Genomic DNA, 27573 nt, shown 5'->3' on the forward strand with positions numbered 1-27573 from the left:
TAACCACACCACTTCTGGTTTTGAGTGCTTTATTGAAGGTAAGAGCTTTTATGGGGACCTTTTTCTTCCCCGGCTGGCTTCAAATGGTGATCCTCAGATCTCCGTTCCTGAGTAGCTAGGATTGCAGCATGAGCCACCAAGGGCCTGGTGGTAGAAGTATATTTTAAAAGAGCTAAAAGGAAGTATGAATTTGATACAAAGAAACCAAAAGCAAATCTGTTTCAAACATTATTCAAGATGTTGTCTTTACTACTCATCAGATATTAAGAGTATAAATATATACTTGAGGTAACTAATACTGAATTTGTTTCTTGATATTTGAGATTTTCCTACATTCTTAATTATGGCACTCAAGTAAGCCACCTTTCTACCTAGAAAATGAAAGGGGCTGAAAAAGGAAGTAAATAGATAGGTAGATCTATCTGAAATAATGGCAGTGGGAGAATTGAAGTTGAAATGAAGAGAGTTCCCATTTTGATGTTTCTGGAGGCTTGTTCAGGCCTAGTAACGACAAACAAGTCACACTCCAGCATCCTGCATAATACCTACTTGTGTGCATGGAATCTGAGCTGGAATTTAATTCCTGGGTGGAGATTAGAAAATGGTATTTTTTTCCCCCCAGCATTTGAGTGTAGCAAGGAATTCTGCCTTCTGGAAGGACACCTTTGGAAAGTCCTCATTTTCTTCTGCAACTTTTTCTGGTCATAGTAAATGAGTGTGGAGACAGAGGAACTGGTCAGTGTGTGGGGGGAGGGAGTATGGAAACAGAAAAAGGAAGACAAAAAACAACAGGGGCAGAATCTCCATAATCGATTTGGTTATTAAAGGAAGAAAAGGCTTGGTTATAATTAGTTATTAGATGTAATACTCCCCTACTTAGGAGTTTGCTCCACCTCTGAACAAGGGGTATTAAGGTCATCCATTGACTGACCTCCCCTGGCATTGCATGGAATAGAGTGAACTGATGTATAAACCGTTCAGGACATTTCAAACATTTGTCAACATGAATGTGATCTCACTCTACAGTTGGCAACTAGGGCATGTATTCCTGTGGCAATCCAAAGAGAAGGGCCAGTGACCTCTGCTTGTACTCCTAGCTACTATGGAGGCTGAAATCTGAAGCTCACATTTGGAAACCAGCCCAGTCACTGAAATTTGGGTGACTCTGATCTCCAATTAACAGCAAAAAGCCAGGAAAGGAACAGTGGCTCAAGTGGTAGAACTTCAGTTTTGAGCAAAAGAGCCAAGCAAGAGGCTTTGTGTTTATGCCCCAGTACCAGTGCAAAACAAATCAACACCAACAAAGTAGAGGGCTCGAATAAGATCATTGAAAGAACAGAAGCACCAGAAAGTGTGGAAGGACTCTCCACTGCTGCATTCCTTCATACCAGCAAGGATGTTAAGTAGTCTAGAAACAGACTTTATCCTGGTCCTAAAGTTACTGGCACTACAAGATTTCACAGCTTATCTGGATAACTGGTGAAAAAACTCTGTCAAATGCCTTTTCAAAATTATTCTTCCTGGGGCCGGGAGTTTTGGCCTACTGGTAGTGTGCTTGCCTCGCATGTACAAAGACCCAGATTTGATTCCTTGGTACCACACACATAGGGGAAAAAAAGCCAGAAGTTGTGCTGTGGCTCAAGTGGTAGAGCTCTGGCCTTGAGGAAGTCCAAGGACAGTGCTCAGCCCAGAGCTCAAGCCCAGGACTGGCAAAAAAAAAATCTAAAACAAAATTAATCTTCCTTTCTCCTATTGAGTCATTCCTTTGGTGTGGTATTTCTTCATTGAGAGCCCATTTGGCACAACTCACTGTACCATTAGATATGTTAACTAAAGTGTCAAAGAATGCTTCAGACCTGTATAAACTTTTACAATATACAATAATAGTAAGCAATAAAACCTAAAGAGCTAGGTGCTGGTGACTCATTCCTGTAATCCTAACAACACAGGAAGCTGAAATCTAGGGATCAGGGTTCAAAGCCATCGTGGGCAAAAAAATCTATGAGACTTTTATCTTTTTTTTTTTTCAGTAAGGACTTTTTTTTAAATTTTTTTAAATATATTTTTTATTGTAATTAATAAAAGGGTTACATGATATTTGCCAGATAGAAGGTGCATTAATTCACATACATTGATACCCTTTCACATGTCTTGGTACCCATTACCCTCCCCCCACCTCCCCATCCCCCCCACCCCCATCTTGGTTTTCCCCCCTTCCCTATCAAATTTCAAATAACCAAATACAAATAAATTCAATGTATCAGATAACAAAGTGAGATACTGTAACAATATGAGATACCCAAGGGACAGCAAAGGAGATGAGAGATAACATAGTACATTAAGGACAACAATTATTCATTATATGGCTTTTGTTTCAATATCCTGGAGGTCCTTTCAATTAGCTTCATACTATATGGCCTTATGTATCAAGATTTTGCTCTATTGCAGATCTCTGCTAGTAGAGCCCAAGGTTTCTACTGATTATGACAAATGAGGGAAAGCATTGAGCCTAAGTTCCTTTCAGTCTGGCTTACTTCACTTAATAGGATTTTTTCTAAGTCTTTCCATTTCCTAACAAATGGGGCAATGTCATTCTTTCTGACAGCAGCATAGAATTCCATTGTGTACAAATACCACAACTTGTTGATCCACTCATCAACTGAGGGACATCTGTGTTGGTTCCATATCTTTGCTATGGTGAATAATGCTGCAGTGAACATTGTTGTGCTAGTGGATTTAGTATGCCCTAGATTTTGGATGGTTGGGTAAATGCCAAGTAGTGGGATTGCTGGGTCATAGGGGAGCTCTATGTTTAGCCTTTTGAGGAACTGCCATACTGCTTTCCATAGTGGTTGAACGAGTTTACACTCCCACTAACAGTATAGTAGTGATCCCTCCTGTCCACATCCCCTCCAGCATCTGTTATTATTCGTTTTCCTGATCCTGGCCATTCTAACTGGAGTGAGGTGGAATCTTAAGAGTTGTTTTGATTTGCATTTCTTTTATGACCAGAGATGTTAAGCATTGCTTCATGTGTCTATAGGCCATTTTTGTTTCTTCTTCAGAGAAGACTCTCTTTAAGTCTTTGGCCCATTTTTTAATGGGATGGTTGTTACTTTGGAGATTAGTTTTGGAGTGATTCAATTTTTTGAGCTGTTGATATATTTTAGATATAAGGCCTTTGTCCGTTATTTGGTTGGTGAAGATCTTTCCCCACTCTGTAGGCTTCCTAATTAATTTACTAGCTATGTCCTTTGCCATACAAAAGCTCTGCAGTTTAATGCAGTCCCACTTATCCAGGCTTTCTCTGATTTGTTGTGATTCTTGGTCCTTATTAAGAAAGTTTCGACCTGTGCCAAGGAGACCTAGTGTATCTCCTATTCCTTCTTGTAAAGTTTTCAGAGTGTTGGCTTATACCTCCAGGTCTTTGATCCATTTGGAGTTAATTCTAGTGCAGGGTGACAAAGAAGGATCCAACTTTACTTTTCTGCAGGTGCTTAACCAGTTCTGCCAGCACAACTTGTTGAAGAGGCTGTCTTTCTTCCATTCTATTTTTTTGGTTCCCTTGTCAAAGATTAGGTGGCCATAGGTCTGTGGTTTAATATCTGGGTCCTCAGTTCTATTCCATTGGTCTTCAGGCCTGTTCTTGTGCCAGTACCAAGCTGTTTTGAGAATTATAGCCCTGTAATAGCAAGACTTTTATATTTAATTAGCCACCAAAAATCCAGGAATAGGATTGTAACTCAAGTCGCAGACCGCCAACATTGAAGGAAAGATAAAGGACAGCAACTTAGGCCCTGAGTTCAAGCCCTGTTACTGGCATTGGAAAGAAAGAAAAGGAAAAGATATTCAAAGATTTAATAAAAGACCTTATCCAGTTGCTTTCCCCTAGCCTATTTGTTGACATTTGTGGAGCACATTTTCTAGATCTGTGTATAAATGAAATCACTCACTACGAATGCTTTTTGGTATGGCTCATGATTATTCTGAGTTTCTACTGTGCTGTTACAGTTCTTTTGCTGGTAAATAATATTTCCTTCACCAGATGACCCAGGGTTCCTCACCCACTTGTTGATAGATGTTTTGCTGCCAGTGTTTGCCTAAGTAATATCATTTACCTCCTTCCTATTCATGTCATTTACAAGTCGTTGTATGGACACAGGTCTTCATTTCTCATAAGTACCTCACAGATGAACGGCTAGACATATGTTTAGATTTTCCAGTCTCTCAGACTTTATCCCCGAGTAGTTTTACTATATCCCATTCCTGCCAACACTGTATGTGAATTCTAGATTCTCTCTATGCCTGATGCAGTCAGTCTCTTCATTGTAGCCATTCTAATTGTCAGTGTTATGGAGTTGCCCTCCTTTAGTGATTAATGATGCTGAATACATTTGCATGGACTTCTTTGCCTTCTGTTGTGCTGCAGTGCTTGGTCATATGGTCTTCTTATTTTGTAATTGCACCATTTATTGCTAATTTGAGTACTGAGATTTTCTCACCCATGCTAGATACATGCTCTTTACAAAAAAATGGCTTAGAAATATTTTCTCTGAAATCGTTTCAGTCTCTTCCCAATCCTATGGGAAGAATAAAGATTTTAATTTTCATTAAGTCCAATTTATTAACGTTGCTTATTTGTGTATATTTTCTAGAACATTTATAGAGTCTATGTTTAGGTCTGTGGATTGTTTTTCGTGTTGAAACTGGGGTTTGAACTCAAGCCCTGGATACTTGAATGTTATCCTTAAACTGTTTTGTTCTACTACTTGAGCTGGAGCTTTACTTTTAGCCTTTCTGGTGGCTAATTGGTCTGGTGGCTAATTGGAGAAGAATCTCAGACTTTCCTGCCCAGGCTATCTTTAAATCACATCCTCAAATCTCAGCCACTTGAGGAGCTAGGATTACAGGTGTGAGACACCAGTACCTGTTGATCATTTTGAATTAGTTTTTCCTTGGCATGTGAGGAACAGATCAATAGATCAAACCATATCCCCCATCTCTTCTTTCACCACTTCTTTCTCTTTTTATTTTTTATTTTTGGCATACATATCCAATTATTCTCAATTTGTTGTCAAGACTACCTTTTCTCTACTAAACTGTCCTGCATCTTATAAATTATTCACTCATTTATTGATCTGTTTTCTGGAATCTCTCTTTTATTGTTATACCAGCACCAAATTATCTTTATGTTTATGGCAAAGGTTGAAATTGGCAATGTTAGCTTTATCATATTTTTCTTTTTTCTTTTTTTATTTTGCCTATCCTGGGGCTTGAACTCTGGGCCTGAGCACTGTCGTTGGTCTTTCTCAAGGCTAGAGCACTACTACTTGAGCACAGCACCACTTCTGGATTTTTCTATGTATGTAGTATCATGGAATTGAACACGGTTCTGGGTACAGGCAAGCACTCTACCATTAGGCCGAGCTCCCAGCCCTATCATATTTTTCTTTCACAAAGTTGTTTTGGCTAATTGGGTACCAGTGTTTCATGCCTGTGATCCTAGGTATTCAGGAGGCTAAGGTACAGAGAATTGTAGTTCAGAACCTGCCTGAGCAGAAAAGTACTCAAGACTACATCTCTAAAATAAGCAGCAAAAAGGTGGATCAAAAGGATATATTAACTGGTAGAGTCCCAGCTGAACAAGCAAGCTGAGTTTACTTGAGGCCCTGGGTTCAAATAATAATACTGAGTCTTATGATATGAACATGTTGTAATGTCTCTGCTTATGTTTTATTTCATTTCTCTTTTTACTTTTATTATTTTATTTAATTCCTCTTAGTAATTTTAGTTTGGTTTTCATGTCTGTTACTTCCTTGGTGAGATTTATCCAGAATATTTTATATTTATGGTATCATTTAATTTTCAGTTTTTCATTGCTTATTTAGAAACACAATTGACTTCGTAGCTTTATCTTTTATTCTTCAGCTTTGCAAAACCTACTTGATTAGTTACAAATTTTGGATCTGGATAAACAAAGAGACCACTCTTTACCGCGACTAAGCCATTTTTGATGGTAAGGGGTACGAATTCAAGGCATTGTGCTTGCTAGGAAAGCACTGTACCACTTAAGCACATTTATAGATTTAGATACGTGTGTGTATATACATAGGCATGTGCGTGCGCACATGTGCTAGACTAGTACTTGAATTTATACTCATAGTTAATGTTCTACCACTTGAGACATGTATCAGTCTAGTATTATTTGCTATCTAGTTTGGAGATGGAGCATGGAGGACTTTTCTGCTCAGGCTAGCTTCAAACCAGGATCCTCAGGAGGGAATAGACTGCAGTAAAAGGTAAAAGTCAATGTGTTCCTTTAAGAGATGCTGGGCACTGGTGGCTCATGCCTGTCATCCTTACTACCTGGGAGGCTGAAATGATGTGAGTACACAGTTTGAAACCAGCCTGGACAGGAAAGCCCATGAGACTCACTCTTACCTCCAATGAATTTCCAAAAAGTCGGAAGGGGAGCTGTAATTCAAGTGGTAGAAGCTAGTAAAAAGGCTCAGGGACAGTACCCACACCCTGAGTTCAAGCCCCAGAACTGGTACCAAATAAAAGGATGTATACTGTGCATAGTGTGTATGTCCTTAAGGATTACCCAGGCTGCTTAGCACATCTAGAATATGCTGTCCTTTCCTTATCGCCATTTTAAAGCAGGAGGCAGACTAACCAGGAGTCCTATGCTGAGGCAGGCTGGGTCAAGATGCCATGTGAAAGGTGGAATGCAAAAGAAGCTGAACTTAGAAGTGGCCAGACCTGTTGGGAATCTCAGGCAATAGTTCAGGAAAGAGATAATGAAAGCTCCCACTGGGCTGTAACAGCAGGGTGAGGGACACAAACCAACATATGTTTGAGAAGTAAATCCAGCCTGCTTTAGTCAGCATAATTCCAAGCTTTCTGGCTTAGGTCACTAAGTCAATGGTGAAACCCTGTCAATAAAGTCAGTCATCCAGAAACTCAGGAGCTATAGGTCTGGGAGCACCAGTTAGGAACCCAATGAATTTCCACCAGGAAATGGAGAGATAGGTACTAGAAAATAGAGGCCTAGGACATTGCAGATGCTTGGGAACAGGCCCAGCCTAAACTGTCATCAGTGCAGAGATAGAAGTTGAAAATGCAGGTGGAAATGGCTGGCAGATGATGAGGGAGCCAGGAATGCTCTAAGCAGCTCCTCTGAAATTCTCACTTACCAAACTGGTTTGGGGAAACCACCTTTCTCCAGCACAGAAAATTTTTGTCTGGTAAGACATTTTAAGTCAGGCACTGGTGACACACCTGTAATCCCAGCTACTTTTTGAGACTGAGATCTGAGGATCCAGGCTTAAAACAAGCTGGAACAGGAAATTCCTTGACAGTCTTACCTGTTCTATCAGTCTTAAGCACCAGTAAATTGGAAGTAGAGCTGTAGTGGAGAACCATCCTTGAACAAAAAAGCTAAGGGACAGCACCCTGACCATGGGTTCCAGCCTTAGTACTGGTAAAAATCAATCAATTCAAAATCTCCAATTGTTTTATGAATGCAAATTTCAGTTCAATTTCTTAAACAGAAGAATAAGACTTAAACTGTTAAGCTCCCCCTTCTCTGTGCATCAAAGGTAGTAACTGATAGAAACCTTTGTATTGTGTCCTCTTAACAAAGAGCTCCATAGAACTCTTCCCCTCCCAAAATGTGCGCTTAAACTTTAGTTTGAGAAAAGGCCAGTTACTAGTATTTTGCTGAGACTTGCAAAATTGAGTAAGTGCAAATGAAGTTGGATTGTTAGCCAGTCTAAACTGGTTCTGAAGCTTTTTACAAAAATCTACAGTCTGCATGCCATTATAAACGCCTGCTGAGTCTGCTCCAGCAAACCCTTGTATCTAACAGTTTCTGGGATAAATAAAGACGGTTCTGGAGAAAGGTTAATGTCTAAAGCTAGACTGTTTTTAAATGTCTTTCTTATATTTCATTACAAATTGCCAACTTAGTTTAAGAAGTTGGAGCCAGGAAGTGTGGCCTAGTGGTAGAATGTTTGCCATCATGCAGGAAGCCCTGGGTTCGATTCCTTAATACCACATATACAAAAAATGACAAGTGGTACTGCAGCTCAAATGATAGAGTGCTTGCCTTGAAAAAGCTCAAGGGCATTGCTCAGGCCCTGAGTTCAAGTCCCAAGACTGGAAAATATATAAATAAATGAAGTTGGAGCCAGGTTTTTAATACAGGCTTTTAAAAAGAAGTTATTTTCCAGATATATAATTTAAGCTAGTGTTTGAAAAATACATATAGTGAAAATCACTAATGGTTTTTCTTCCAACACCCCTCCCCTGCCACTCCCTCCATGTCCTGTCCTTCTCTGGAATTGTTCCAATTTGTTTGTCCTGAAGTGGGTATTTCACATGATGGAAGGCCCTGTTGTGGATATAAGATTGCAACTATGGTCATCCTTCAGGAGAGGGACTCCAGAGCCCCCACAGGTATCAGATCACTCAAGCCCCCTATAAGTTTATCATTTGCAAATAGTCTCCCTGTGATAGTTTGATACTGTTGCAAATAGAGAGTATTTGCAAATAGTCTCTAGCTTGATTGTTATGTTTACTACGAAGTAAATGCTATGCAAACACTTGTTACATATTGTTTGCAGACAACAGTCTGTACATGTTTAGTACTGATGCAATTAAAGAGAATCTTTTCAATCCACAGCTGGTTGAATGTGCAGATGTGGGAGATGAGCATAGGATGGGTTAGAGTACTATCGGCAGACACTATTGTATCACACTTCACAGGGTTCTCTCATGTGCCTGTGATGGCAGCTATTCCTCTGAGAACCATTCTCTGTCCATGCCTCATTCCTTGAGAAAGAGTTGGCCAACTTCCTTTTTTTTTTTTTTTTTTTTTTGGTGTCACCTCTGCACAGAGTAGTTACTTTGTATTGCAGTAACTTGCTTACTACAGATCAGTTTCCTTCTTGCCTTTTTTTTTTTTTCTCTGTGCCAGTACTTGGCCTTTTCACTCCAGGCTAGTGCTCTACCACTTGGGCCACATCTCCACTTCTAACTTTTTGCTGGTTAATTGGAGATAAGAGTCTCACAAATTTTCTTCCCCAGGCTGTCTTTGAACTGCAATCCTCAGATCTCAGCCTCCTGATTTACAGGGGTGAGCTACCAGCATGTGGCTTATTATTTTTTAATAGTAGAGACCATGAAATTTGCATGGCATTAGACATATAGCAAGTACTTAATCCAAGAGAGGAAGGGAGAGGCCACCACACACAAGAGTTTGAACAGAAAGGAACTGAAACAAAGGGAAAAGTAATTCACAAGAGGTTACCATGCTAATAAGAGCAGGGAACTTGACCAGGCATTGAACAGTCGTTGGTGTTATGACTAGAGCCCATGAGGTAAGTACACATCATCATTATATTTTCAAGAACTGCCTAAAATTGAGGGCAGTCTTAGTCCACCCAGCCACATCGTCCTGACAAGCTCAGGTGGTTGCTGGCCTTTGGGAGAGAGAAATCAGTGTTGTTGCTTGATGTGGTAATATGATATGCATCATCCTGACATTTGTACTATTTTCTCTCCCTGGTAGCCCATCTTTTTGGATAATAGTCCTTCTCTTTTATAAATAGTAAAATTTAAAAATAACAAACATGTACAGATGGGTCAGGCAGAGATTCGGAAGCTAGTTTGGTGAATTGTAATTGCCTAAAATCTTGGGCCAGAAGTGTAGCCTAGTGGTAGAATGCTAAAACCTTCATGGCAGATCATTTGCAGAAAGACAATAAAGAGGAAGAATGTTATAGTTGGGAATTTAGAGCAATTTCAATACAATGGCAGCTTTCTAACCAACAAACAACAGCAGCAGCAAAAACATCCAGGTGCTTATGGCTTATGTCTGTACTCCTGGCTACTCCGGATGCTAAGATGTGAGGATTATGGTTTGAAGCCAGCTGAGGCAGAAGAAAGTCAGTGAGAATTTTATAGCTCCAATTAAGAACCCCTCCCAAAATGCCAAAAGTAGAGCTGTGGTTCAAGTGGTTGAGTGCTAGTCTTGAGCAAAAAATAGCTTAGGGACAGTGCCCAGGCCCTGAATTCAAGCCTTAGTACAGGTAATAATAATAATAATAATAATAGGACTGGGAATATAGCTTAGTGGTAGAGTTTGCCTAGTATGTGTGAGGCCCTGGGTTTGATTCCTTGATAACACAAATAAATAAATAATAGTAATAATAATAATTCAGAAATGCTATTGAAAAGCTACCAAAATGCACAAAGAACTCATGGCTACAAACTGAAGAAGTGTTTGTGTGTAAACCATTTAAGCACCCATGAGATGGTATCATTTCAAATATAAAATGTACAACTTCTTGAAGTGTAGAAATTAAGATAATTTGAGAGAACAGTCCATTGGATTTATAGGCGCATGGTTACCTTTGTAATTGTTACTATAAAAGAAAATCCAATCATTTATTATTACTTAATCATAGGATTTGATTACTCTTATTAGTCTAGAGTCTAATATCATGATTTTTTTTCTGGTTTCCTGAGGAGAAAGCAGTGAAATTTGACTTTGGGCTGTTAACTATAAAGAGAGATGATAGATTTAAGCCTTATAGTGAGGCCAAAACCAAACTAAGTTCTGTGTGGCTCACTTTCATGTTACCGCCAATTATTTTTTGCCAGTCTTGAGGCTTGAACTCAGAGCCTGGGCAGTATCCTTGGGCTTTCTCAAGGCTAGTGCTCTACCACTTGAGCCACAGCACCACTTCTGGCCTTTTCTGTGCATGTACTACAGAGGAATTGAGTGCATGCTAGTTAAGCAGTCTACTAGGCCATGCCCCCAGTTCAACCAAAAAAAAAAGTTTGGTATTTTTTTGTTTGTTTGTTTTTTGATTTTTTTCAATGTAGGTACTGGGGCTTAAACTCAAGGCCTAGGCACTATCCCTTAACTTTTTTTTTTTTTTTTGGTTAGTCATTGGCTTGAACACAAGGCCTAGGCACGGTCCTTGAGCTCTTTTGCTCAAGGCTAAGGTTTTACCATTTAGAGCCATAGTGCCATTTCTAGTTTTCTAGTTGGAGATAAGAACCTCCAGAGTTTCACAGACTTTTCTACTCGGCTGGCTTTGAACTATGATCCTTAGATCTCAGCTTCCAAAATAGCTAGGATGACATGGGAGAGCCACCAGCCAGCCTGTCCCTTAGCTTTTTCAGTGAAGGCTGGTACTCTATCACAACTTTATTTCTGGCTTCTCAGTGGTTACTTGGAGATTTTTTTTAAAAAAAATCTCTTGAATTTATTTGCCTGAGCTGGCTTTGAACAGTTAACCTCAGATCTCAGTCTCTTGAGTAGGTAAGATTATAAATGTGAGCTACACCCAGCCCATGTCAGTGTTTAAAAAAGAATCTTGAAAAAAAACTTTGAGTTCTGGAGGGTCATGGTTCAAGGCCAGCCCAGGTAGTCAATTTCACAAGGCTTCATCTCCAAACTAACCAGAAAACAAACAAACAAAAACAGGGATGGAGGTGAAGCTCAAATGTCAGAGCACTAACCTAAGCAAGTACAAGAGCCTGGAATCAAACCCCATTAAAAACAATAATAAAATCTTCTTAAAATCAAGGATTATCCTATAAAACTAGAGAGTGTCAATTCCTTTTAGATATGATACTCACCCTACATGAGCTGATGGTACTTGAGTGGAGTTTTTTTAAAAATCTAATTTTACTGTTATTAAGGTGTTACCTAGAGGTTTTATCATTTCATAAGTCATGGAATGTGTGCATTTCTTTTTTGGATAGTTTTACAGTCATGTACAGTCTGGATGGAAGACTACATCTCAGTGTGCTCATAAGTGAAAAGGTGAATTGATGGGCTCAACAAGATAATGTGTGCCAAGGGCCTGGAGTGTGGCCTGGTGGTAGAGTGCTTGTCTAGCATGCATGAATACCTTGGGTTCAGTTCCTCAGTACCACATACATAGAAAAGGCCGGAACTGGTGCTGTGGCTCAAGTGGTAGAGTGTTAATCTTGAGAAAGCTGAAGGACAATGTCCAGTTCCTGAGTTCAAGCCACAGGACTGACAAGAGGGAGGGAGGGAGAGAGGGGGGAGAGAGAGGGGGGAGGGAGGGAGGGAGAGAGGGGGGGAGAGAGAGGGGGGAGGGAGGGAGAGAGAGAGAGAGAGAGACAGGCAGGCAGAGAGGACACAGAGAGCAGAGAGAGAGAGAGAGAGAGAGAGAGAGAGAGGGAGGGAGGGAGGGGGAGGGAGGGAGGGGGAGAGGGAGGGAGGGAGGGGGAGAGGGAGGGAGGGAGGGGGAGAGGGAGAGGGAAGGGAAAGGGAGAGGGAGAGAGAGAGTATGTGCCAAAGGCTCAGCATGGGACCTGACCTATCGTTCTTACCTGCTATAAATGACAGCTATTATTACAGTGCGTTCAGATGCACATGCACTTAGCTCTGGGTATCTAGGCAGCTTCTTAAAGACAAAAGCAAATTATATGCGTGCAGTCCATAGATGTTCCTGCCATCCCCTGTGGATGCTAACACCTTTCATTCATTGTATATATGCTCTTAGTTACTCCCGTAATGATACCTCGAACTAAGAATCAGTCATTTGCCTGTATTTCCTTGCCTTTTCTGCCCTAAGAAGTGTGTGTGTGTGTGTGTGTGTGTGTGTGTGTGTGTGTGTATGTATGTGTATGTGTATGTGTATGTACATATACTGGGTCTTGAACTAAGAACTTGGATGTAGTTGTTTGGGTTCACTGGAGAAAAGAGCACAGACTTCTTTCCCACCCAGCCTTCAAACTGGGATTCTCAGATCTTAGCCTCCTGAGTAGCTAGGATTACAGGAATGAGCCATAGATACTTGCCTGCGGTAGGACTCTTATTTTGCTATGTATTTGAGAATTAAAGACTGTTTTGATGTTTAATTATAGAAAGGTATTATCTCAAACTTTGTAAAATGCTTTACTTTTCTTTACTAGGAAAAATTGTTTTCATTCAAAGTAAGGTAGATTCAAGTCTCCTGGGCTTGTTTTTTTTTTCTTTCTTTCCTTTTCTCCTCCTCCTCTTCCTCTTTATCATCTTCCTCTTCTTCATAGTCATCCTCTTCCCTCTCCTTTTTTGTCAGTCAGACAAAAAAGGACTTGTACTTATTTGTCTTTCGTGATCACTCATCTAGCACCTCTTCGGTTAATCTGTACTTCTAATCCAAGTTTTTGCTGTTTTTTGTGTGTGAGGGGTTTGGTTTTTTGAAGAGATGGAATCTAACACACATTCAGGACTGGCTTTGAACTTCAATCCTTTTTTCGACCTTCACTTCCCAGGTAAAATTAAAGGCACAAGCCACCCATGTCAGGCTCTCCAGGACATTTAAGACAAAAACATGAGAAAGGGTAGCAATATTTGTGAAGTAATGCACCTTCTATCTGGCAAATATAATGTAACTCTTCTATTAGTTACAATAAAAATACATATTTTAAAAAGAATGGTTTAGTATAAGCCACTCATTTTTCAAAGCTCAGAATACATTTTAACTTGATAATGTAGTTCTAAGTCTTCAGAGGGGAACATGTGGGAGATTCTCAGAACTGGTAAAAAATGAAGTTAATAATCTAACATGAACTATATATAATAGTAATTCTAGTGTGGATATACTTGCGTGAAAAATGTTTCTCTTCAGGAAAAACATTGCTCTTGTTGGAAGATCTGTTACGTTCAAGGCATAAGAAAAATAGAGATAAATCAAACTTCTTTTGGTATGGAAGTATATCCTTGCTTAGGTAAGGAAACTTGACTCTCACATATTAACAAATACTAAAGCCTGTGTGGCATCCAAGGAAACAAAGTAAACAGGGATTTGGGAAAGACTCCCAAATCCTTGATACTATTTGTGCACTGAGAGGGAAAGAAACACATGTTATCTTCTGACTCACACTATAGCCAGACAGCATGAGGGTGTGCAGGATGGCCCCGGGGGAGGACAACAAAGACACACACACACACACACACACACACACACACACACACACACACACACACACACACACACACACACACACACACACACACACACACACACACACACACACACACACACACACACACACACACACACACACACACACACACACACACACACACACACACACACACACACACACACACACACACACACACACACACACACACACACACACAGAGCTGATGGACAGTCCTGGACATGATCTGGGAGGTTAGGAGTTCTGTCTAAAGAAAAGAATGCAGGGCATTGATACATGAATAGAGCAGAAAAGAAGGGGACAAAGGATAGAGGAATACAAACCCCAGAACAGAGGGGAGAAAGTAGCAGTCTATCACCAGGACAAGTAGGAAGTAGGTTCTTGTGTTAGACCAACAGACCAAATGACTAATTTAGTTGGAAACTAGGGAGAATCCCATGATGAAGCCTGGGAGAGTAACATTTACTTTTGTGTGTGTGCCATTATAACACTAGGGCTTGAACTCAGGGCCTTCAGCTAGTACATGGCCTTTTCTTTCTTTTTTTTTTATTGTAATTAGTAAAAGGATTACATGATATTTGCCAGATAGAAGGTGCATTAATTCACATACATTGATACCCTTTCACATGTCTTGGTACCCATTTCCCTACCCCCCCACACCCCCCCACCCGTACATGGCCTTTTCTGCTCAAGGCTGGTACTCTACCAATTGAACCACAGCTCTATTTCTGGCTTTTTTGGTGGCTCATTGGATGAGAGTCCCATGGGCTTTTATGCCTGGGCTGGTTTTGAACCCCAATCCTCAGACCTTAGCCTCTTTAACATTTACTTCTTATCTGTTGACTGGTCAACCTGTCTGAGGACAAAGTTTATTTTCTAGGCCTGTGACTCCCCTTCCAGGCAGCATGAACTTTTGGAGAAGCCATCTGCACAAGCCGACAAGTCAGCTGCTTACCAAGTAAACAGTGACATTTGTCACGCATTTACGTGTGGTTTGAAACAGAAAGAAGGGAAATGGTTGCATTTCCTAAACTGCTCTATAAGTGGCAACTCCTTTGTACAACTACTTAAAGATAATTTTTTAAATGCTTTTCAGTAAAACTGTTTGAAGTCTTTGAAGTATTAGGGAAATCATGGGGAATGTCAAATTGTCATTGTGCTTTGGGAGTTGTTCTTAGTGAGTTGTGTTTTATTTCCTGGCACTTGCACAGCAGAAACAGCACTTCTATGTAGGAATCATGGGACCAGTTCTATTGCCCTCTACCATAGCTGGGCCTCTGGGTCACATCTGTGCACACTCCCCAGTCATTGGCAGGCCCTAATGGCTTTTTCTTTTTCTTTTTGTTCTGTTTCCTTTTTGAATCCTTCCTCCCCTGTGCTGTTGAAGGAGGAGCTACTTTGTAATTCTATACCTGTTCACGTCCACGCCCATCTACTTGCTAAGCTTCCCAAACAAGTACCAGGCAAAGCATGAGAAACACCAGTCTGGAGCAGAGGAGGTGGCATAGCAGCTGCCCCGGGCTGGGTTTGACTTTGGGGACTTTTTTTTCGTTCTTACTCTCCAATGAATCTGTTACGATGGCTGTTGATGACAGCAATTTATATTCCAGAACGAAAAACAAGCTCACTTCATCTCAAAATGATTATAAGTCGTCAAGAAGGAGTAGCCTGCCACCTGAACTACTCTTAGGAAATGACCTTAGAGGAAGACTTCAAAGAAACATTAAGAACTTGGAACCTTTTCACCTAAGGCGTCCCAAAAAGAGACCATCCATCTTTCCAGGTAGGAATCATTCAAATGTATGCCTTCTAGGAGAATTAAAACAAATAGAAATGCTGTATATCAGTTTATTAAAATTAGAGGTTAACATTACCTTTTGAGAATTTGAAGTATCCACATAAACATGTCCTAAACAAGTTGGAACAGCTCTTCAGTTTGAAAACCCTCTCTCTTCCTTTTATTTTTTTTTCTTTATTGATTGTGACATCTTTACTGATCTGGAAACTGGCAGCTATTTTATGACTTTTGGCATTTATAGGACAGTGAGACTGCCTTTCATGCAATCCTGGAGAATTCTGTGCGGCATTTCATTCTCTGGCACATCATCTTTATATTACACCATTATTGAATTGCTGAACAAAGTTGATGTTGGTGTGCACCAGAAATTAACACCATAACATACTTCCATGCGTGCTTCAAATTCCTGTCTTGCATCAGAGCTTAAAACCATTTGTAGTAAAGGGCTCAGTTAAGCAATGTGCATGGTAAAATGCATTAGAGAACCAGAGACACAAGGATCTCAGTCTTGATAAGAGGACTCTGATGTCTGTCTTTGATGCTCTTGTGTGGATGATTATAGATGTACAGACATCTGCCAACATGGGCTCAGTGAGCACCGTGGAGTAGGAGTTAGGTTGACAACTTGACTTCAGCATAGGAAAAAAACAAACTGGAAATGACCTTTTTGTTTTGGTTGATTAATTGGTGCGTTTCACATGGAGGATAGATTTGAGCCACCTGCAGAGAACAGACACTGTGATGACAGAAAATGAGAAACTAATTCAGTCAAGTATATTTCATAAAAATTGGACTGAAATTCTTAACAGGTAACTCTTTTATTACTTTAGGAAATATCTAGTTGGGCACTGCTGGCTCATACCTATAATCGTAGCTACTCAGGAGGCTGAATCTGGAGGGCTATATTTGTAAGCTAGACTGGGTAGACTAGTTCCCTAAACTCTATCTCCAAAATAATCAGAAAAAATAGGGCTGGAGGTGTTGCTCAGATGGTAGAGCAAGCCAGGTGGCTCACACCTGTAATCCTAGCTATTCAGGAGGCTGAGATCTGAGAATCAAGGTTCAAAGCCAGCCTGGGCACAAAAGTACCTGAGATTCTTATATCCAATTAATCTCTAAAAAAAAGGGAAGTGGCTCAAGGATAGGGTGGTAGCCTTGAGCTGAAGAGCTCTAGGACAGTGCCCAGGCCCAGAGTTCAAGCCCCATGACACACACACACACACACACACACACACACACACACACACACACAAATGTTGAGCACTAGCTGAACAGACATGAAACTGTTACTTCAAAACTCTAGAACTGACCAGAAAAAAAGTCTAGAAGGTAATTTAGAGATAGAAAGTATAACAGACTAAAAGTTATGTATCTTATGGAAATGCTATATGTATTGTGCGTCTATATGCATATGTGTGCATGTGCATGCACACATGCATGGGTGTGTGTATGCACGTGCATGCCAGTACTAGGGTTGAACTGAGGGCTTCACACGCTCATTTTTTCCACTTATAATTGGCAATTTACCATTTAAGTCATGTTTCCAGTTACAGCTTTTTGCTGATTAATTGGAGATAAGAGTCTCTCAGAAGTGTCTACCCATGCTGGCTCAGGTACAGGCAGGGGTTGGGGAAGGAGGGACGGTAAGGAGAGTGGGTGGAGCCAAGCCTGGAATAAGCCAAGCAGTGTGAGTCTGTAAATGTATTAAAGGTTGAAAGGAGAAATATTTAAGTTTATTAAATTTAGGTTTGTTCAGGAGCTCAGACCTGAAGCCTATGACAGGAAGCATTTCACAGGAATGAGTTCCCTTGTATTTTTCCAGAATCTTCTCCCAGAGCTGTTCTTTACCTTCTACTTTTCTTTCTTTGTTTTTTTTTAATTTGTTGGTGTAATGTGTATTATAATTCAACCTGTTTTTCTCCACTGCCACCACTACAGCCCTGCCTTCACCTTTCACACAGGCTTCTCTTCCTTCCTGATTCCAGGAGGGCCCCTGGCTCCTGCAGGCACAGCTGGCTCCCACTTCCTGGGAGCTCACTCAACCCTGTTAGCTGTAGCCACAGAACTGTGAAACATCCTCCTAGGTCAGGCCTTACAAAATTACCCTTCTGAAGAACTAGCTGGCAAAACAATGGAGTTTGGGAACAGGTATTGAAATTACAAAGTCAAGTTCTGAACAGTGTCCTCAAATGGTTGTGTGAGTTCCCAGCCCTTCATGGATTCCTACTGCTGCAACTGGGTCCTTTATTTTAGCCTCTTTTTGTCCCCAGAGATGTCCCTGGGGTTTGGTACTTGCTGGAGCTTGAGCTCTACTATTTTAGCCACTCCTCTACTTCCATATTTTGGTAGCTAATTGGAAATAAGAGTCTCTGGGATTTATATGTCTAAGCTGGGTTAGAACCTGGATCCTCAGAACTCAGTCTTCTGGATAACTGAGATTACAGTGTGAGCCACAAGCTGCCAGCTCCCCCTTTGTTCTTATCATTTTTTTCCTCTGGGCCTGCTCATACTGCAGATCACTATCTACCTAAAAGGCATGTCTTAAGTTGTTTTTTTTTTCTAGTCATAGGACTTGAACTCAGGGCCTGGAAACTGTCTTTGAGTTTTCTCAAGACCAGTCCTCTACTACTTGAGCACAGCAACACTTCTGGCTTTTTCTTTGTGTGTGGTACCAAGGAATTGAACCTAGGACGTTCATGCATGCCAGGCAAGCACTTTACAACTAGGCCACACTCAGGCCACCTATCTTAAGATTTTTCAAGGTGACTTCCATAGGTAGGATAAAGTCCAAACCCCTAGTCCAAACCCCTAGTCCAAATCCCTAGTCCTTTACGAAACACTTCTCCTTGTGATCCACAAACTCAGTCAATGTCAGAGACATGCTACCTGTTCCTTCTTTTTTTTTTTTTTTGGCCAGTCGTGGGCTTGAGCTCAGGGCCTGAGCACTGTCCTTGGATTTTCTCAAGGCTAGAGCTCTACTACTTGAGCCTCAGCACCACTTCCAGCTTTTTTCTATGTATGTGGTACCGAGGAATCAAACCCGGGTCTTCATTCATGCTAGGCAAGCACTTTAACCACTAGGCCAAACTCCCGGCCCCTACCTGTTCCTTCTTTGGGCTCAGATGACAATTTCATATCTCTTCTTTCAAGAAGAGATTGGATTAGTACTATTAAGGCCCTTTTGAATGGCCCCTAGACTTTTTGCTCTGACAGCGCTTACCACTTTGTATTGTAACTCTGTGTCTGCATGTCTGTTTCACCCCCACTCCCTCAGCCAGTGATCCAGCACATGGCAGTCTGGAGTTATCCTTTGTATACCAAGTGTCTGTCACAGGGGCTGGGTGCATAGCATGCATTCAATACATAGTTACCCGATTATCTCTATTTGCACTGAAGGGAATGTGCTCCTGATCTATCCTTTGTCCTCTCCACCTTCTTTTAGACACTCTGCTCATGGCATTCTCCAGTTATCTCCCAACATCACACACACACTCATGTGCACTTACATTCCTGTGAAGCCCTTTCTTGGATTCTCTAGAAGGCCCCATTCTAGACCTCCATCAAGAATTCCCCTGTGACCTCTGTTTGACCTCTTGGACCTCTTCTATACCTTCCTGGCTTCAGTGCTGTATTATATTGTTACATGTGTATGTAGATGGTTTATGTAGAAGCTCCTTGAAAACATAGCTTGTGTCTTACTTCCTTGAATGGAAGTCTAGAGAGGGAGAATTGTACAAGGTAGGTGTCCGTTCACCATCTGGTGGTTAGTTACCTGATGTGTGGTACATAGTACTAATCTTAGAGTTCCTATCTGATTCTATCTCCAAGAAAGAATTAGTTAGGCAGATAATCATTACCACAGAGGAAAGACTTTATATTGATTCAATAATAGCATGAACTCCAGGTGGAAGGAAAAATGAGGCATGACTTGTCTCAGGGGTTATGCATTCATTTTTGTAAAAAAAATAAGTGTCAGAGCTAGATGTAGGTGGCTCACACCTATAGCTGTTCAGGACACTTGATCTAAGGACTGCAGTTTGAAGTCAGAAAGATCCATAAGACTCCTACTTCCAATTACCTAGCAGAAGTGGAGCTGTGGCTTATGTGTAGAGTACTAGCTTTGAGCGGAAAAAGCTAGGGGGAAGTTCAAGTTTCCAAGTTGAAGCTAGGGGAGAGTGCAAGTTTCCAAGTTGAAGCATTTTGTCTTCCTTTAGAGAAGATTCATCAATAGTCACTTGGCTAAGGCTCTGCAGTTCTGGATCTCAGAGATTCAGCATTAAGATTTGAGTCTCCATGACAGAGAGGTTGATTTCCCCCCTCATCTCCCCACTCCAGGAGAAACTCAAAAGAGTTAGTCAGAGAAAGTCAAGTAAGCTGGACACTAGTGGCGTACACTTGTAATCCTAACTACTCAGGAGGCTGAGATCTGAGGAATGTGGTTTGAAGCGAGCCTGGGCATGAAAATCTGTGAAACTGTAATCTCCATTAAAAAAAAAAAAAGCTAGAATTGGAACTGTGGCTCAAATGGTAGAGCAGTAGCCTTGAGCAAATAGACCCAGTACAAGTCAAAACCTGAGAAAGAAAGAAAGAAAGAAAGAAAGAAAGAAAGAAAGAAAGAAAGAAAGAAAGAAAGAAAGAAAGAGAATCACAAATCTAGAGAGAAGTGGTCCTGATGCATACCACACCCACAGGCACACAAAAGAGCATCTAAGCCTGGAGAAAGGGACAGTAGAGCTATGTGTGAAAGGTTGTTCATTCCTCACTTTTGAGCAAACAAGTTGTGTGTTTAATCTGCTAGTTCTTCACATATCCTACAGCCTTTTCAATCCTCTGTTGTGCAAAGCAAGAAACCATCTGCTTGGAGGAAACAGGCAGTTCCAGGTACTTCCGTGTCGCTTACTCAGAGGAAGTGTGATGAAGAGGCTCCTGGCCAACAGGAGGGGACCATGAAAGGACACAGCAGAATCATAACATGTTGCCTAACATTGTTTCCTGTTCATATAATCAAATTTTGGTTCCAAGCCAGGCATGGTGGTTCCTACCTATAACCCAGGTCTCAGGAGGCTGAGGCAGGAGGATCATAAGTTCCAGTCCAGCTTGAATTACATAGAAATACTCAATTTTTTTTTGGTAATTCTGAAATTCTGTCCCAAATGAAAGTTTTTTTTCCTTTCAAATCTGCAGTCTACCAAAACTTGTTTAAAACTAAGCTTTTATTTGATTTTGTCCATTATGGGGCTTGAATTCAGGGTCTGGTACTATACCTGAACCTCTTTATGCTTAAGTCTAGTGCTCTACCACTTTGAGCCACAGCGCCTCTTAGAATTTGGGTGGTAAATTGAAGATAAGAATCTCAGACTTTCCTGCCAAGGATGTCTTTGAACCTCAGATCCCAGCCTCCTGACAGAATTAGGATTTAAGTAAAACTGCTTCATTCTTTTCCTTACTGAATGAAGGTTTTTATTTGTTTTTATATTTGTAGTGTGTGTGTGTGTGTGTGTGTGTGTGTGTGTGTGTGTGTGTGTGTATGTGTATGCATGCGTGAGTGCTGGTATTAAGGCTTGAATTCAAGGACTGGTCACTGTCCTTGAGCTTTTTCACCCAAAGCTGGAGCTCTACCATTTGTCTCACAGCTCTAACTCCAGCTTTCTGATTAATTGGAGATAAGAGTCTCATGAACTTTTTGTGTCTGGGCTGGCTTGGAACCTTGATCCTTTTCAGTAGCTAGGATTACAGGCGTGAGCCACCAGCAGCCAGTACATGAAGATTTTTAGTGGGAGCATAGCTGTCAGAACAAGAACAGCTGGATGCTTTCTGGCCTTAATGCAGGCAGCTGTGCCCAGGAAATGGTGAGGATGGACTTCTGGTCTAGAGACATCCACACAGGAACAGCAAGGAACACACGAATCAGGTATGCTTCCTCCAGTAAAGGTTAGGCATTCCTAATCCACAAACTCCAAAACATTGTGAGCTCACATGACTCAAGTTAGTAGAGAATTCCACATCTGGCCTCCTAGTATGGTCACACTCAAAAACTAGGCTCCCTTGAGGCCAGAAGCATAGCCTAGTGGTAGAGTGCTTACCTTTTATCCATGAAGCCCTGGGTTCAATTCCTTGGTACCACATACATAGAAAAAGCTGGAAGTGGTGCTGTGACTCAAGTGGCAGAGTGCTAGTCTTGAGCAAAAAGTGTCCAAGAACAATGCCCAGACCCTGAGTCTAAGCCCCAGAACTGGCAAAAAAAAAAAAGAAAAAGAAAGAAAGAAAAAGAAAAAAATAGGCTCCATAAAAATACTGTATAAATTTACCTTCAGGTGGTTTATATAAATGTTATATATGAAACATAGATGAGTTTCATGTTTAGACCTGAGCCCCATCTTCAGAGAAGTTATTGTGTTAATGCAAATATTCCAAAGTTCATGGCACGGATGGTCCTAAACATTTCATTCATAAGTTACACAGTGTGCATTATTCTCTATTAACACTCTGTCATCCCAGAGGCCTGCAGAGTGATGGGTTTGATGGTGCCAGTGAGGTGAATAAGGTCCATAGGGAAGCATGGTCAGAGCCCCCGTGACCATAGCTGTGACAGGCGCTTCCTAGGTTGTATTCTGTGTCCATTGTTTGATGATTACACCGTGTGATGACAGGAGTCATGTCTCACACCCTATGAGATTCTCACAGCACACACCCACGGTGATTTGCAAGTGGCGGAGCTGCTGCTGAAATAATCATACATGTTGTAAGAAGATGTGCCTTAGGTCATGATCCCTCTACCTGCCCCATCTCTGCTCCTCTGGTCCCATACTCATTTCCTTCAACAGCTATGTTCACGGCAGGTCACATCCAAAAGCTAAAGCCAAAGGGTCTCCCAGTCCAAACCTCTCATGAAAGGACCGCAGCTGAGAATGTCATAGCCAACAGCAACTTGTCAACCTGTTCAGGCTCTCCATCTCACCAAGCCTAAAGTGGACACTTAGCTCTCAGAACCTATTTGGGTATCTGGGAAGTGGGATTATAAACACCATTTTTACTTAAGAGTCTTTGTTGTAAAAAGCCTATGAAAATTGAATGATATTAGAAAATTTCATTGTCTATGTCTAATAACCCTATTGCATATGGTATTCTTGCCTAAATTTTGTCTTATAAAAGCCTTTCCTTCAGTTCAGTCCTCAAGTTTTTCTTTGAACTAAAATTTGTAGTAAGACAATAGAATAGCTCTTTTACACCCATGATTCTCAAAAGCAGCTTGCATGTAAATATAGTCAACACTTGAAATACTGAAATAGTGAGAGTCTAGACTTCAAAAACTTGGAAATTCAATATAACATTTTGATTTAAAATTAGATACTATGCCTATAATTCTTGATGCTCAGGAGGCTGAGATCTGACAATTGCAGTTTGAAACCAGCACAAGGAAGAAAAGTCCTTCAGACTCTTATCTCCAATTACAGCAAAAGTTGGAGGTGTGGCTCAAGTGGTACCAGACTTGTATGAAAAAGCTAAGCAAGAGCATAAGACCCAGAGTCTGAACCCCATATGAACACCAAAACATTCAATATTATGACATTTCTTATTTAATAGTACTGATACAAGAAAAAGTGAGGTAACCTGTGTATTTACATGGTAACATTTATTTTTTAGAGTAAGAGAATGCAGCTTTTTTTGATCCTAAAGAAACAAATCCAACTTATAAGAACATTATACCCAGCTATTTTTAAGTAAAACAAGATACTAAGATGAGAGAGAGAGAGAGAGAGAGAGAGAGAGAGAGAGAGAGAGAGAGAGAGGGGAAGAGGATAGATGCATGGTTTATGTGTATATATGAGCAAAGGAAATGTTTTATACGTAGGAGGGTATAGAGAACCAGTATATTAGATTTACCCCTCAATTACAGGTTTTTATACTTCTTGTAGATATATATATATATATTCGGGGAAAATATATGTATAATAATTAGATAGATGGATACACAACTACAATTCCAAGTTTAGGATATAAAATGTCTTAGACTGATCGAACCTAAAAGTTATTTGCTTCCATTTGTTGCTCTATGGATTATATATATTTAGATTTGAGTACTCCCACATAATTTCCTTCCTGTTCTGAGATAATGTTGTACATATATATTTGCATTGACTATAAAAATATATACAGATATATATGCATACATAAATTTACATATATATGTATATGTATTTATATAAACATACTTTAATATTTAGTATATTTTAATGATACATTTTGAGCAGTTGTCATTGTATAAGTTAATACACTTTTAAAAAAAAAGAACTGTGTGGGAGGACATCAGCCGTTCAGTTATTCAGCTACCTAAGAATTGGCTATACTCAATAGTCTTTGCACTGGTGGCTTATGCCTGTAGTCTTAGTTACAGGGTCCAGATCTGAGCATCATAGTTCAAAGCCAGCTGGAGAAGAAATGGTACAGCACCAGTCTTGATAGAATGTGAGGCCCTGAGTTCAAACCCTAGTATGGACTGGCACACACACACACACACACACACACACGGAACAGTGCTACCTATAGCATCTTTTGCTTAATTGTTTAACATAATGCCATCTTTTCACAATCTTGAAAAAATATATTTAGAAAGGTAGTTCACAGGATAAAAATAAATGGATCATCGTTTTTAGGTTATGTGAATATAAAACCTCGCATTACAAACATGTTTAGCATATTTTCAATCATAGGCTTAATTTTTTAATATTTTCATCCTGAGTAGAGTTAAACCTTTTGTGCTGAACAATAGGATTTTAGCTATCTGTCTGAACATCCCACTGGTTCAAAATCTATGGATAGAGGCAGCTTGGGATGGTATGTGGTTGGTTATGTGATTAGATATGTGTAGGTCTACTTGCACATGTAGATGTATATGCATGTATGTATTTGGCTGTCTGTGATTAGAACTCAGATACTTGCTTGCACTTTCCAGGCAAGTATTCTCTAGGTAAGCCGTGCCTCTAGCTGGTATGTGTGGTTAGATTTGATGGTGTGCCTCAACTGTCAAGTAACCTCTTTCCTACAAGGATACTTAGGAAACACTAAGTCATCTTTGTGAATAATTGATACAGGATTAAGTGTCAGAATAACTATTTTATTCATGGATAAGAAAGGTGTGCTTTAAAGAAACATTGTTTTTAGTTTTTTAAGCATCAAAAAATATGTGCCCAGAGGTAAACACAAGACACATAACAGAAACCAACATCATTACTGCCTGACCTTGTGAAGTGGTGACTGAAGGATCTGTTAAGGCATGGGTACTCAGTAATATGATTTCCTGTTTAATATATTCCAAGGAGAGATAAACGTATGGCTCTGAGCACTTATGCTTCTTTGGGACCAGTATTTTAGCCTACACTCCTACTGGTAACCTTGACACCATATTATCCAGTGTAGAAACCCTAATTAGCCATGAACCATTCCCCTCCAAGACAGTCTCAGGGCCTCAGTTGTCCATTTCATCAGGATTTCTTTGTGGTTTGCTCTGTGTAATGTGTACCTTTTCTCCACTCTTTGAAATCTAGCCAATGTCCCTTTTTCAGGGACAAATTTTTCAGATAGACAAATTTCCAGTCTTGAGAAAGTTCTCTGAATTTATGTGTGAGTCAAGCTGGTGTTATTAAGCAGTTATTAGAAGCACTGCTTCTCCAACCATTGCAATTTGGCTTTCTACAGGAGCATTTGTAGAGAACACAGGCCCTGGCCCTAAAGATCTGAGTCTGCAGTTTAAACTTCCTGCATTATGAAACATCTCTACCCCTTACCCAACTCTAGGTGCAGCAGAAATGGCTGATAAGTCACTAGTCATTAGTGACTTAGGTAGAAAAGATACTCTCAAAGATAAAAGTAATTTCTAAGTAATTCACCTTTCACATTTTGAAAATAGGAGGCAGGTATGCCTCACAGGCCTATACCATATCAGGCCCCTGCCACCAGAAAAGCCTAGCATGATCTTTGGCAGAAAGATAACTTGTTTTCTTTCCCAAATGGGGCCTGGCTTGAGCTCCATCATGTACAAACCTCTCCCTGGTTTCCATCCTTACCTTTTCTGGGCCTGAGGCTTGAACTTTGCACCTAGGCATTTTCCCTGAGCTTTTTACCACTTGAGCCCTGGCTTCAATTCCATTTTTGTTGTTAGTTAACTGGAGATGAGAGTCTCGTGAACTTTACTGCGCAGGCTGGCTGTGAACCATGTTCCTCCTATTCTTAACAATTGTATAAGCAGAGTAGTAGAACAGAGTTCTGGCCCACCTATCTCAATGTATTTGTCCTAATGCCTGAATTCAGCACTGGGATTCTATGGGATTCTGTGTCTCTTGGTCAAAAGTTATCAATACAAGCAATGTTATAAAATATATATGTGCTCAAGGAAGAAGTTAATATCATTTGTAACTGCCAGTAGATGCAGAAACTGCATTGTCAGAAGCAGGATAAACAGTAGATGCATATTTTTCTCATTAAATCATACCCATCCAAAATAAATAGCAACTTCTCAGAAACAGTATTTCTGAAAGAAGGAAGCTGCAAATCATATAATGGTTTATATTTTAAAAATAAACAACATAGCCATGCAAGATGTAAGCATCACAAAGCAACAGCCTTGGCACATTGCTTTAATTTTTGCTAAATTAGAGTTTTGCTATGTCAAGTATACCCCATTTGTTCAGTTCTTCCTCAACAAAAAGTAGCTGACTGAAAACTATTCCCACGCATACTTAACATTTACAGTAATGACAGAAGTGATTTTATTGGCAATAAATCACTTTCTGATTTCTTCATGAAATACTCCCATATGCACAAACATAGATGGCCAGGAGAAAGGGAAACAGTCAAGAATTATTTCCTTCAGGAAAAGCCTAGATCTTTGAGAAAAAAAAATGTGCCATCCAGGGATATGGAAGAAAGGAAAGAGAAAACAAACCAACCAGAAATGTGTCCAACAGAAAGAATTTAGAGAAACAATAGAAATAAAACAACATGGCACCTACCCACATTCACAAGTGCCTCCCCCATGGGAAATACATAAGGTGCTTTATTTTGATAAATTTGTTGATGGAAAAAGGAAGAGACAAACTAGGGACACAGAAATGGGTGAGATGGTTGTCCATTGGAAATGGAAGGCTCTCTCTTTTTCCCCAAGGGAAGCTGGAATGGAATTGTTACGTATGTAGCACAGAACCGAAAATGATGATGAAAGAATGAAATGAGACAGAATGGGAGGTTTTCTTCTAAAATGATGTAAAAACACAAATTAGATCCATGGAGATCTTTGATGCCATGAAGATTTTTATAGGTGAATTAAGAGCATGTAGGGAGGAAAAAAGAAGAGGTTGAAGGTTGTGAATGTCTAAGGCTTCTCTGTTTCTCTCTTCATTGAGTGGTCTCTACCTTCTGTACAATGGTAGGATCTTGATCCATGGCCACTGGGCAGCAGTTATAATATTATATATTATTCATATATGCTGTGATTTTGTTGTTGAGATGGGAGTTCAGCACTGCGTATTACACTAACATGTGAAAACACAGTGTATGGAGCGAGAAAATATGTTCAGGAATCTACCATCACCTTTTAGGAGCTATCTTGAGTGTTGCACTTAGGGTTGCATTGCTTTCAAACATGCAAGTTTGGGAATACTATAAAATAGACTCATAGGTAAAAGGTATGCCGAGGGTACATATTAATCTTTCTGGAATTCTGCTCTTATCCTGAACCCCGATGCTTATATACTCTTAATCCCCTGTACTCTATAATTATAATCTCAGGGTGCCACATT

At 40.3% G+C, this 27573-nt stretch overlaps 1 protein-coding gene across 3 annotated transcripts in view; it reads left to right on the top strand.

Moving 5' to 3' along the window:
• Fry (FRY microtubule binding protein) overlaps positions 1-27573 on the top strand; it is a 444403-nt gene that overhangs the window by 75840 nt on the left and 340990 nt on the right. For 2 of the 3 annotated variants that reach the window (XM_090342231.1, XM_090342232.1), the window contains exon 1: positions 15559-15763. In XM_090342231.1, the coding sequence (XP_090198357.1) occupies positions 15559-15763 (205 nt within the window). Of the gene's footprint in view, positions 1-15558; positions 15764-27573 lie in introns of those variants that run through there. The other variant, XM_090342230.1, reaches the window with a different exon arrangement.

This window comes from Megascapheus bottae, chromosome 11 (assembly GCF_031878675.1).
Source record: "Megascapheus bottae isolate mThoBot1 chromosome 11, mThoBot2.hap1, whole genome shotgun sequence".
Taxonomy (NCBI): domain Eukaryota; kingdom Metazoa; phylum Chordata; class Mammalia; order Rodentia; family Geomyidae; genus Megascapheus; species Megascapheus bottae.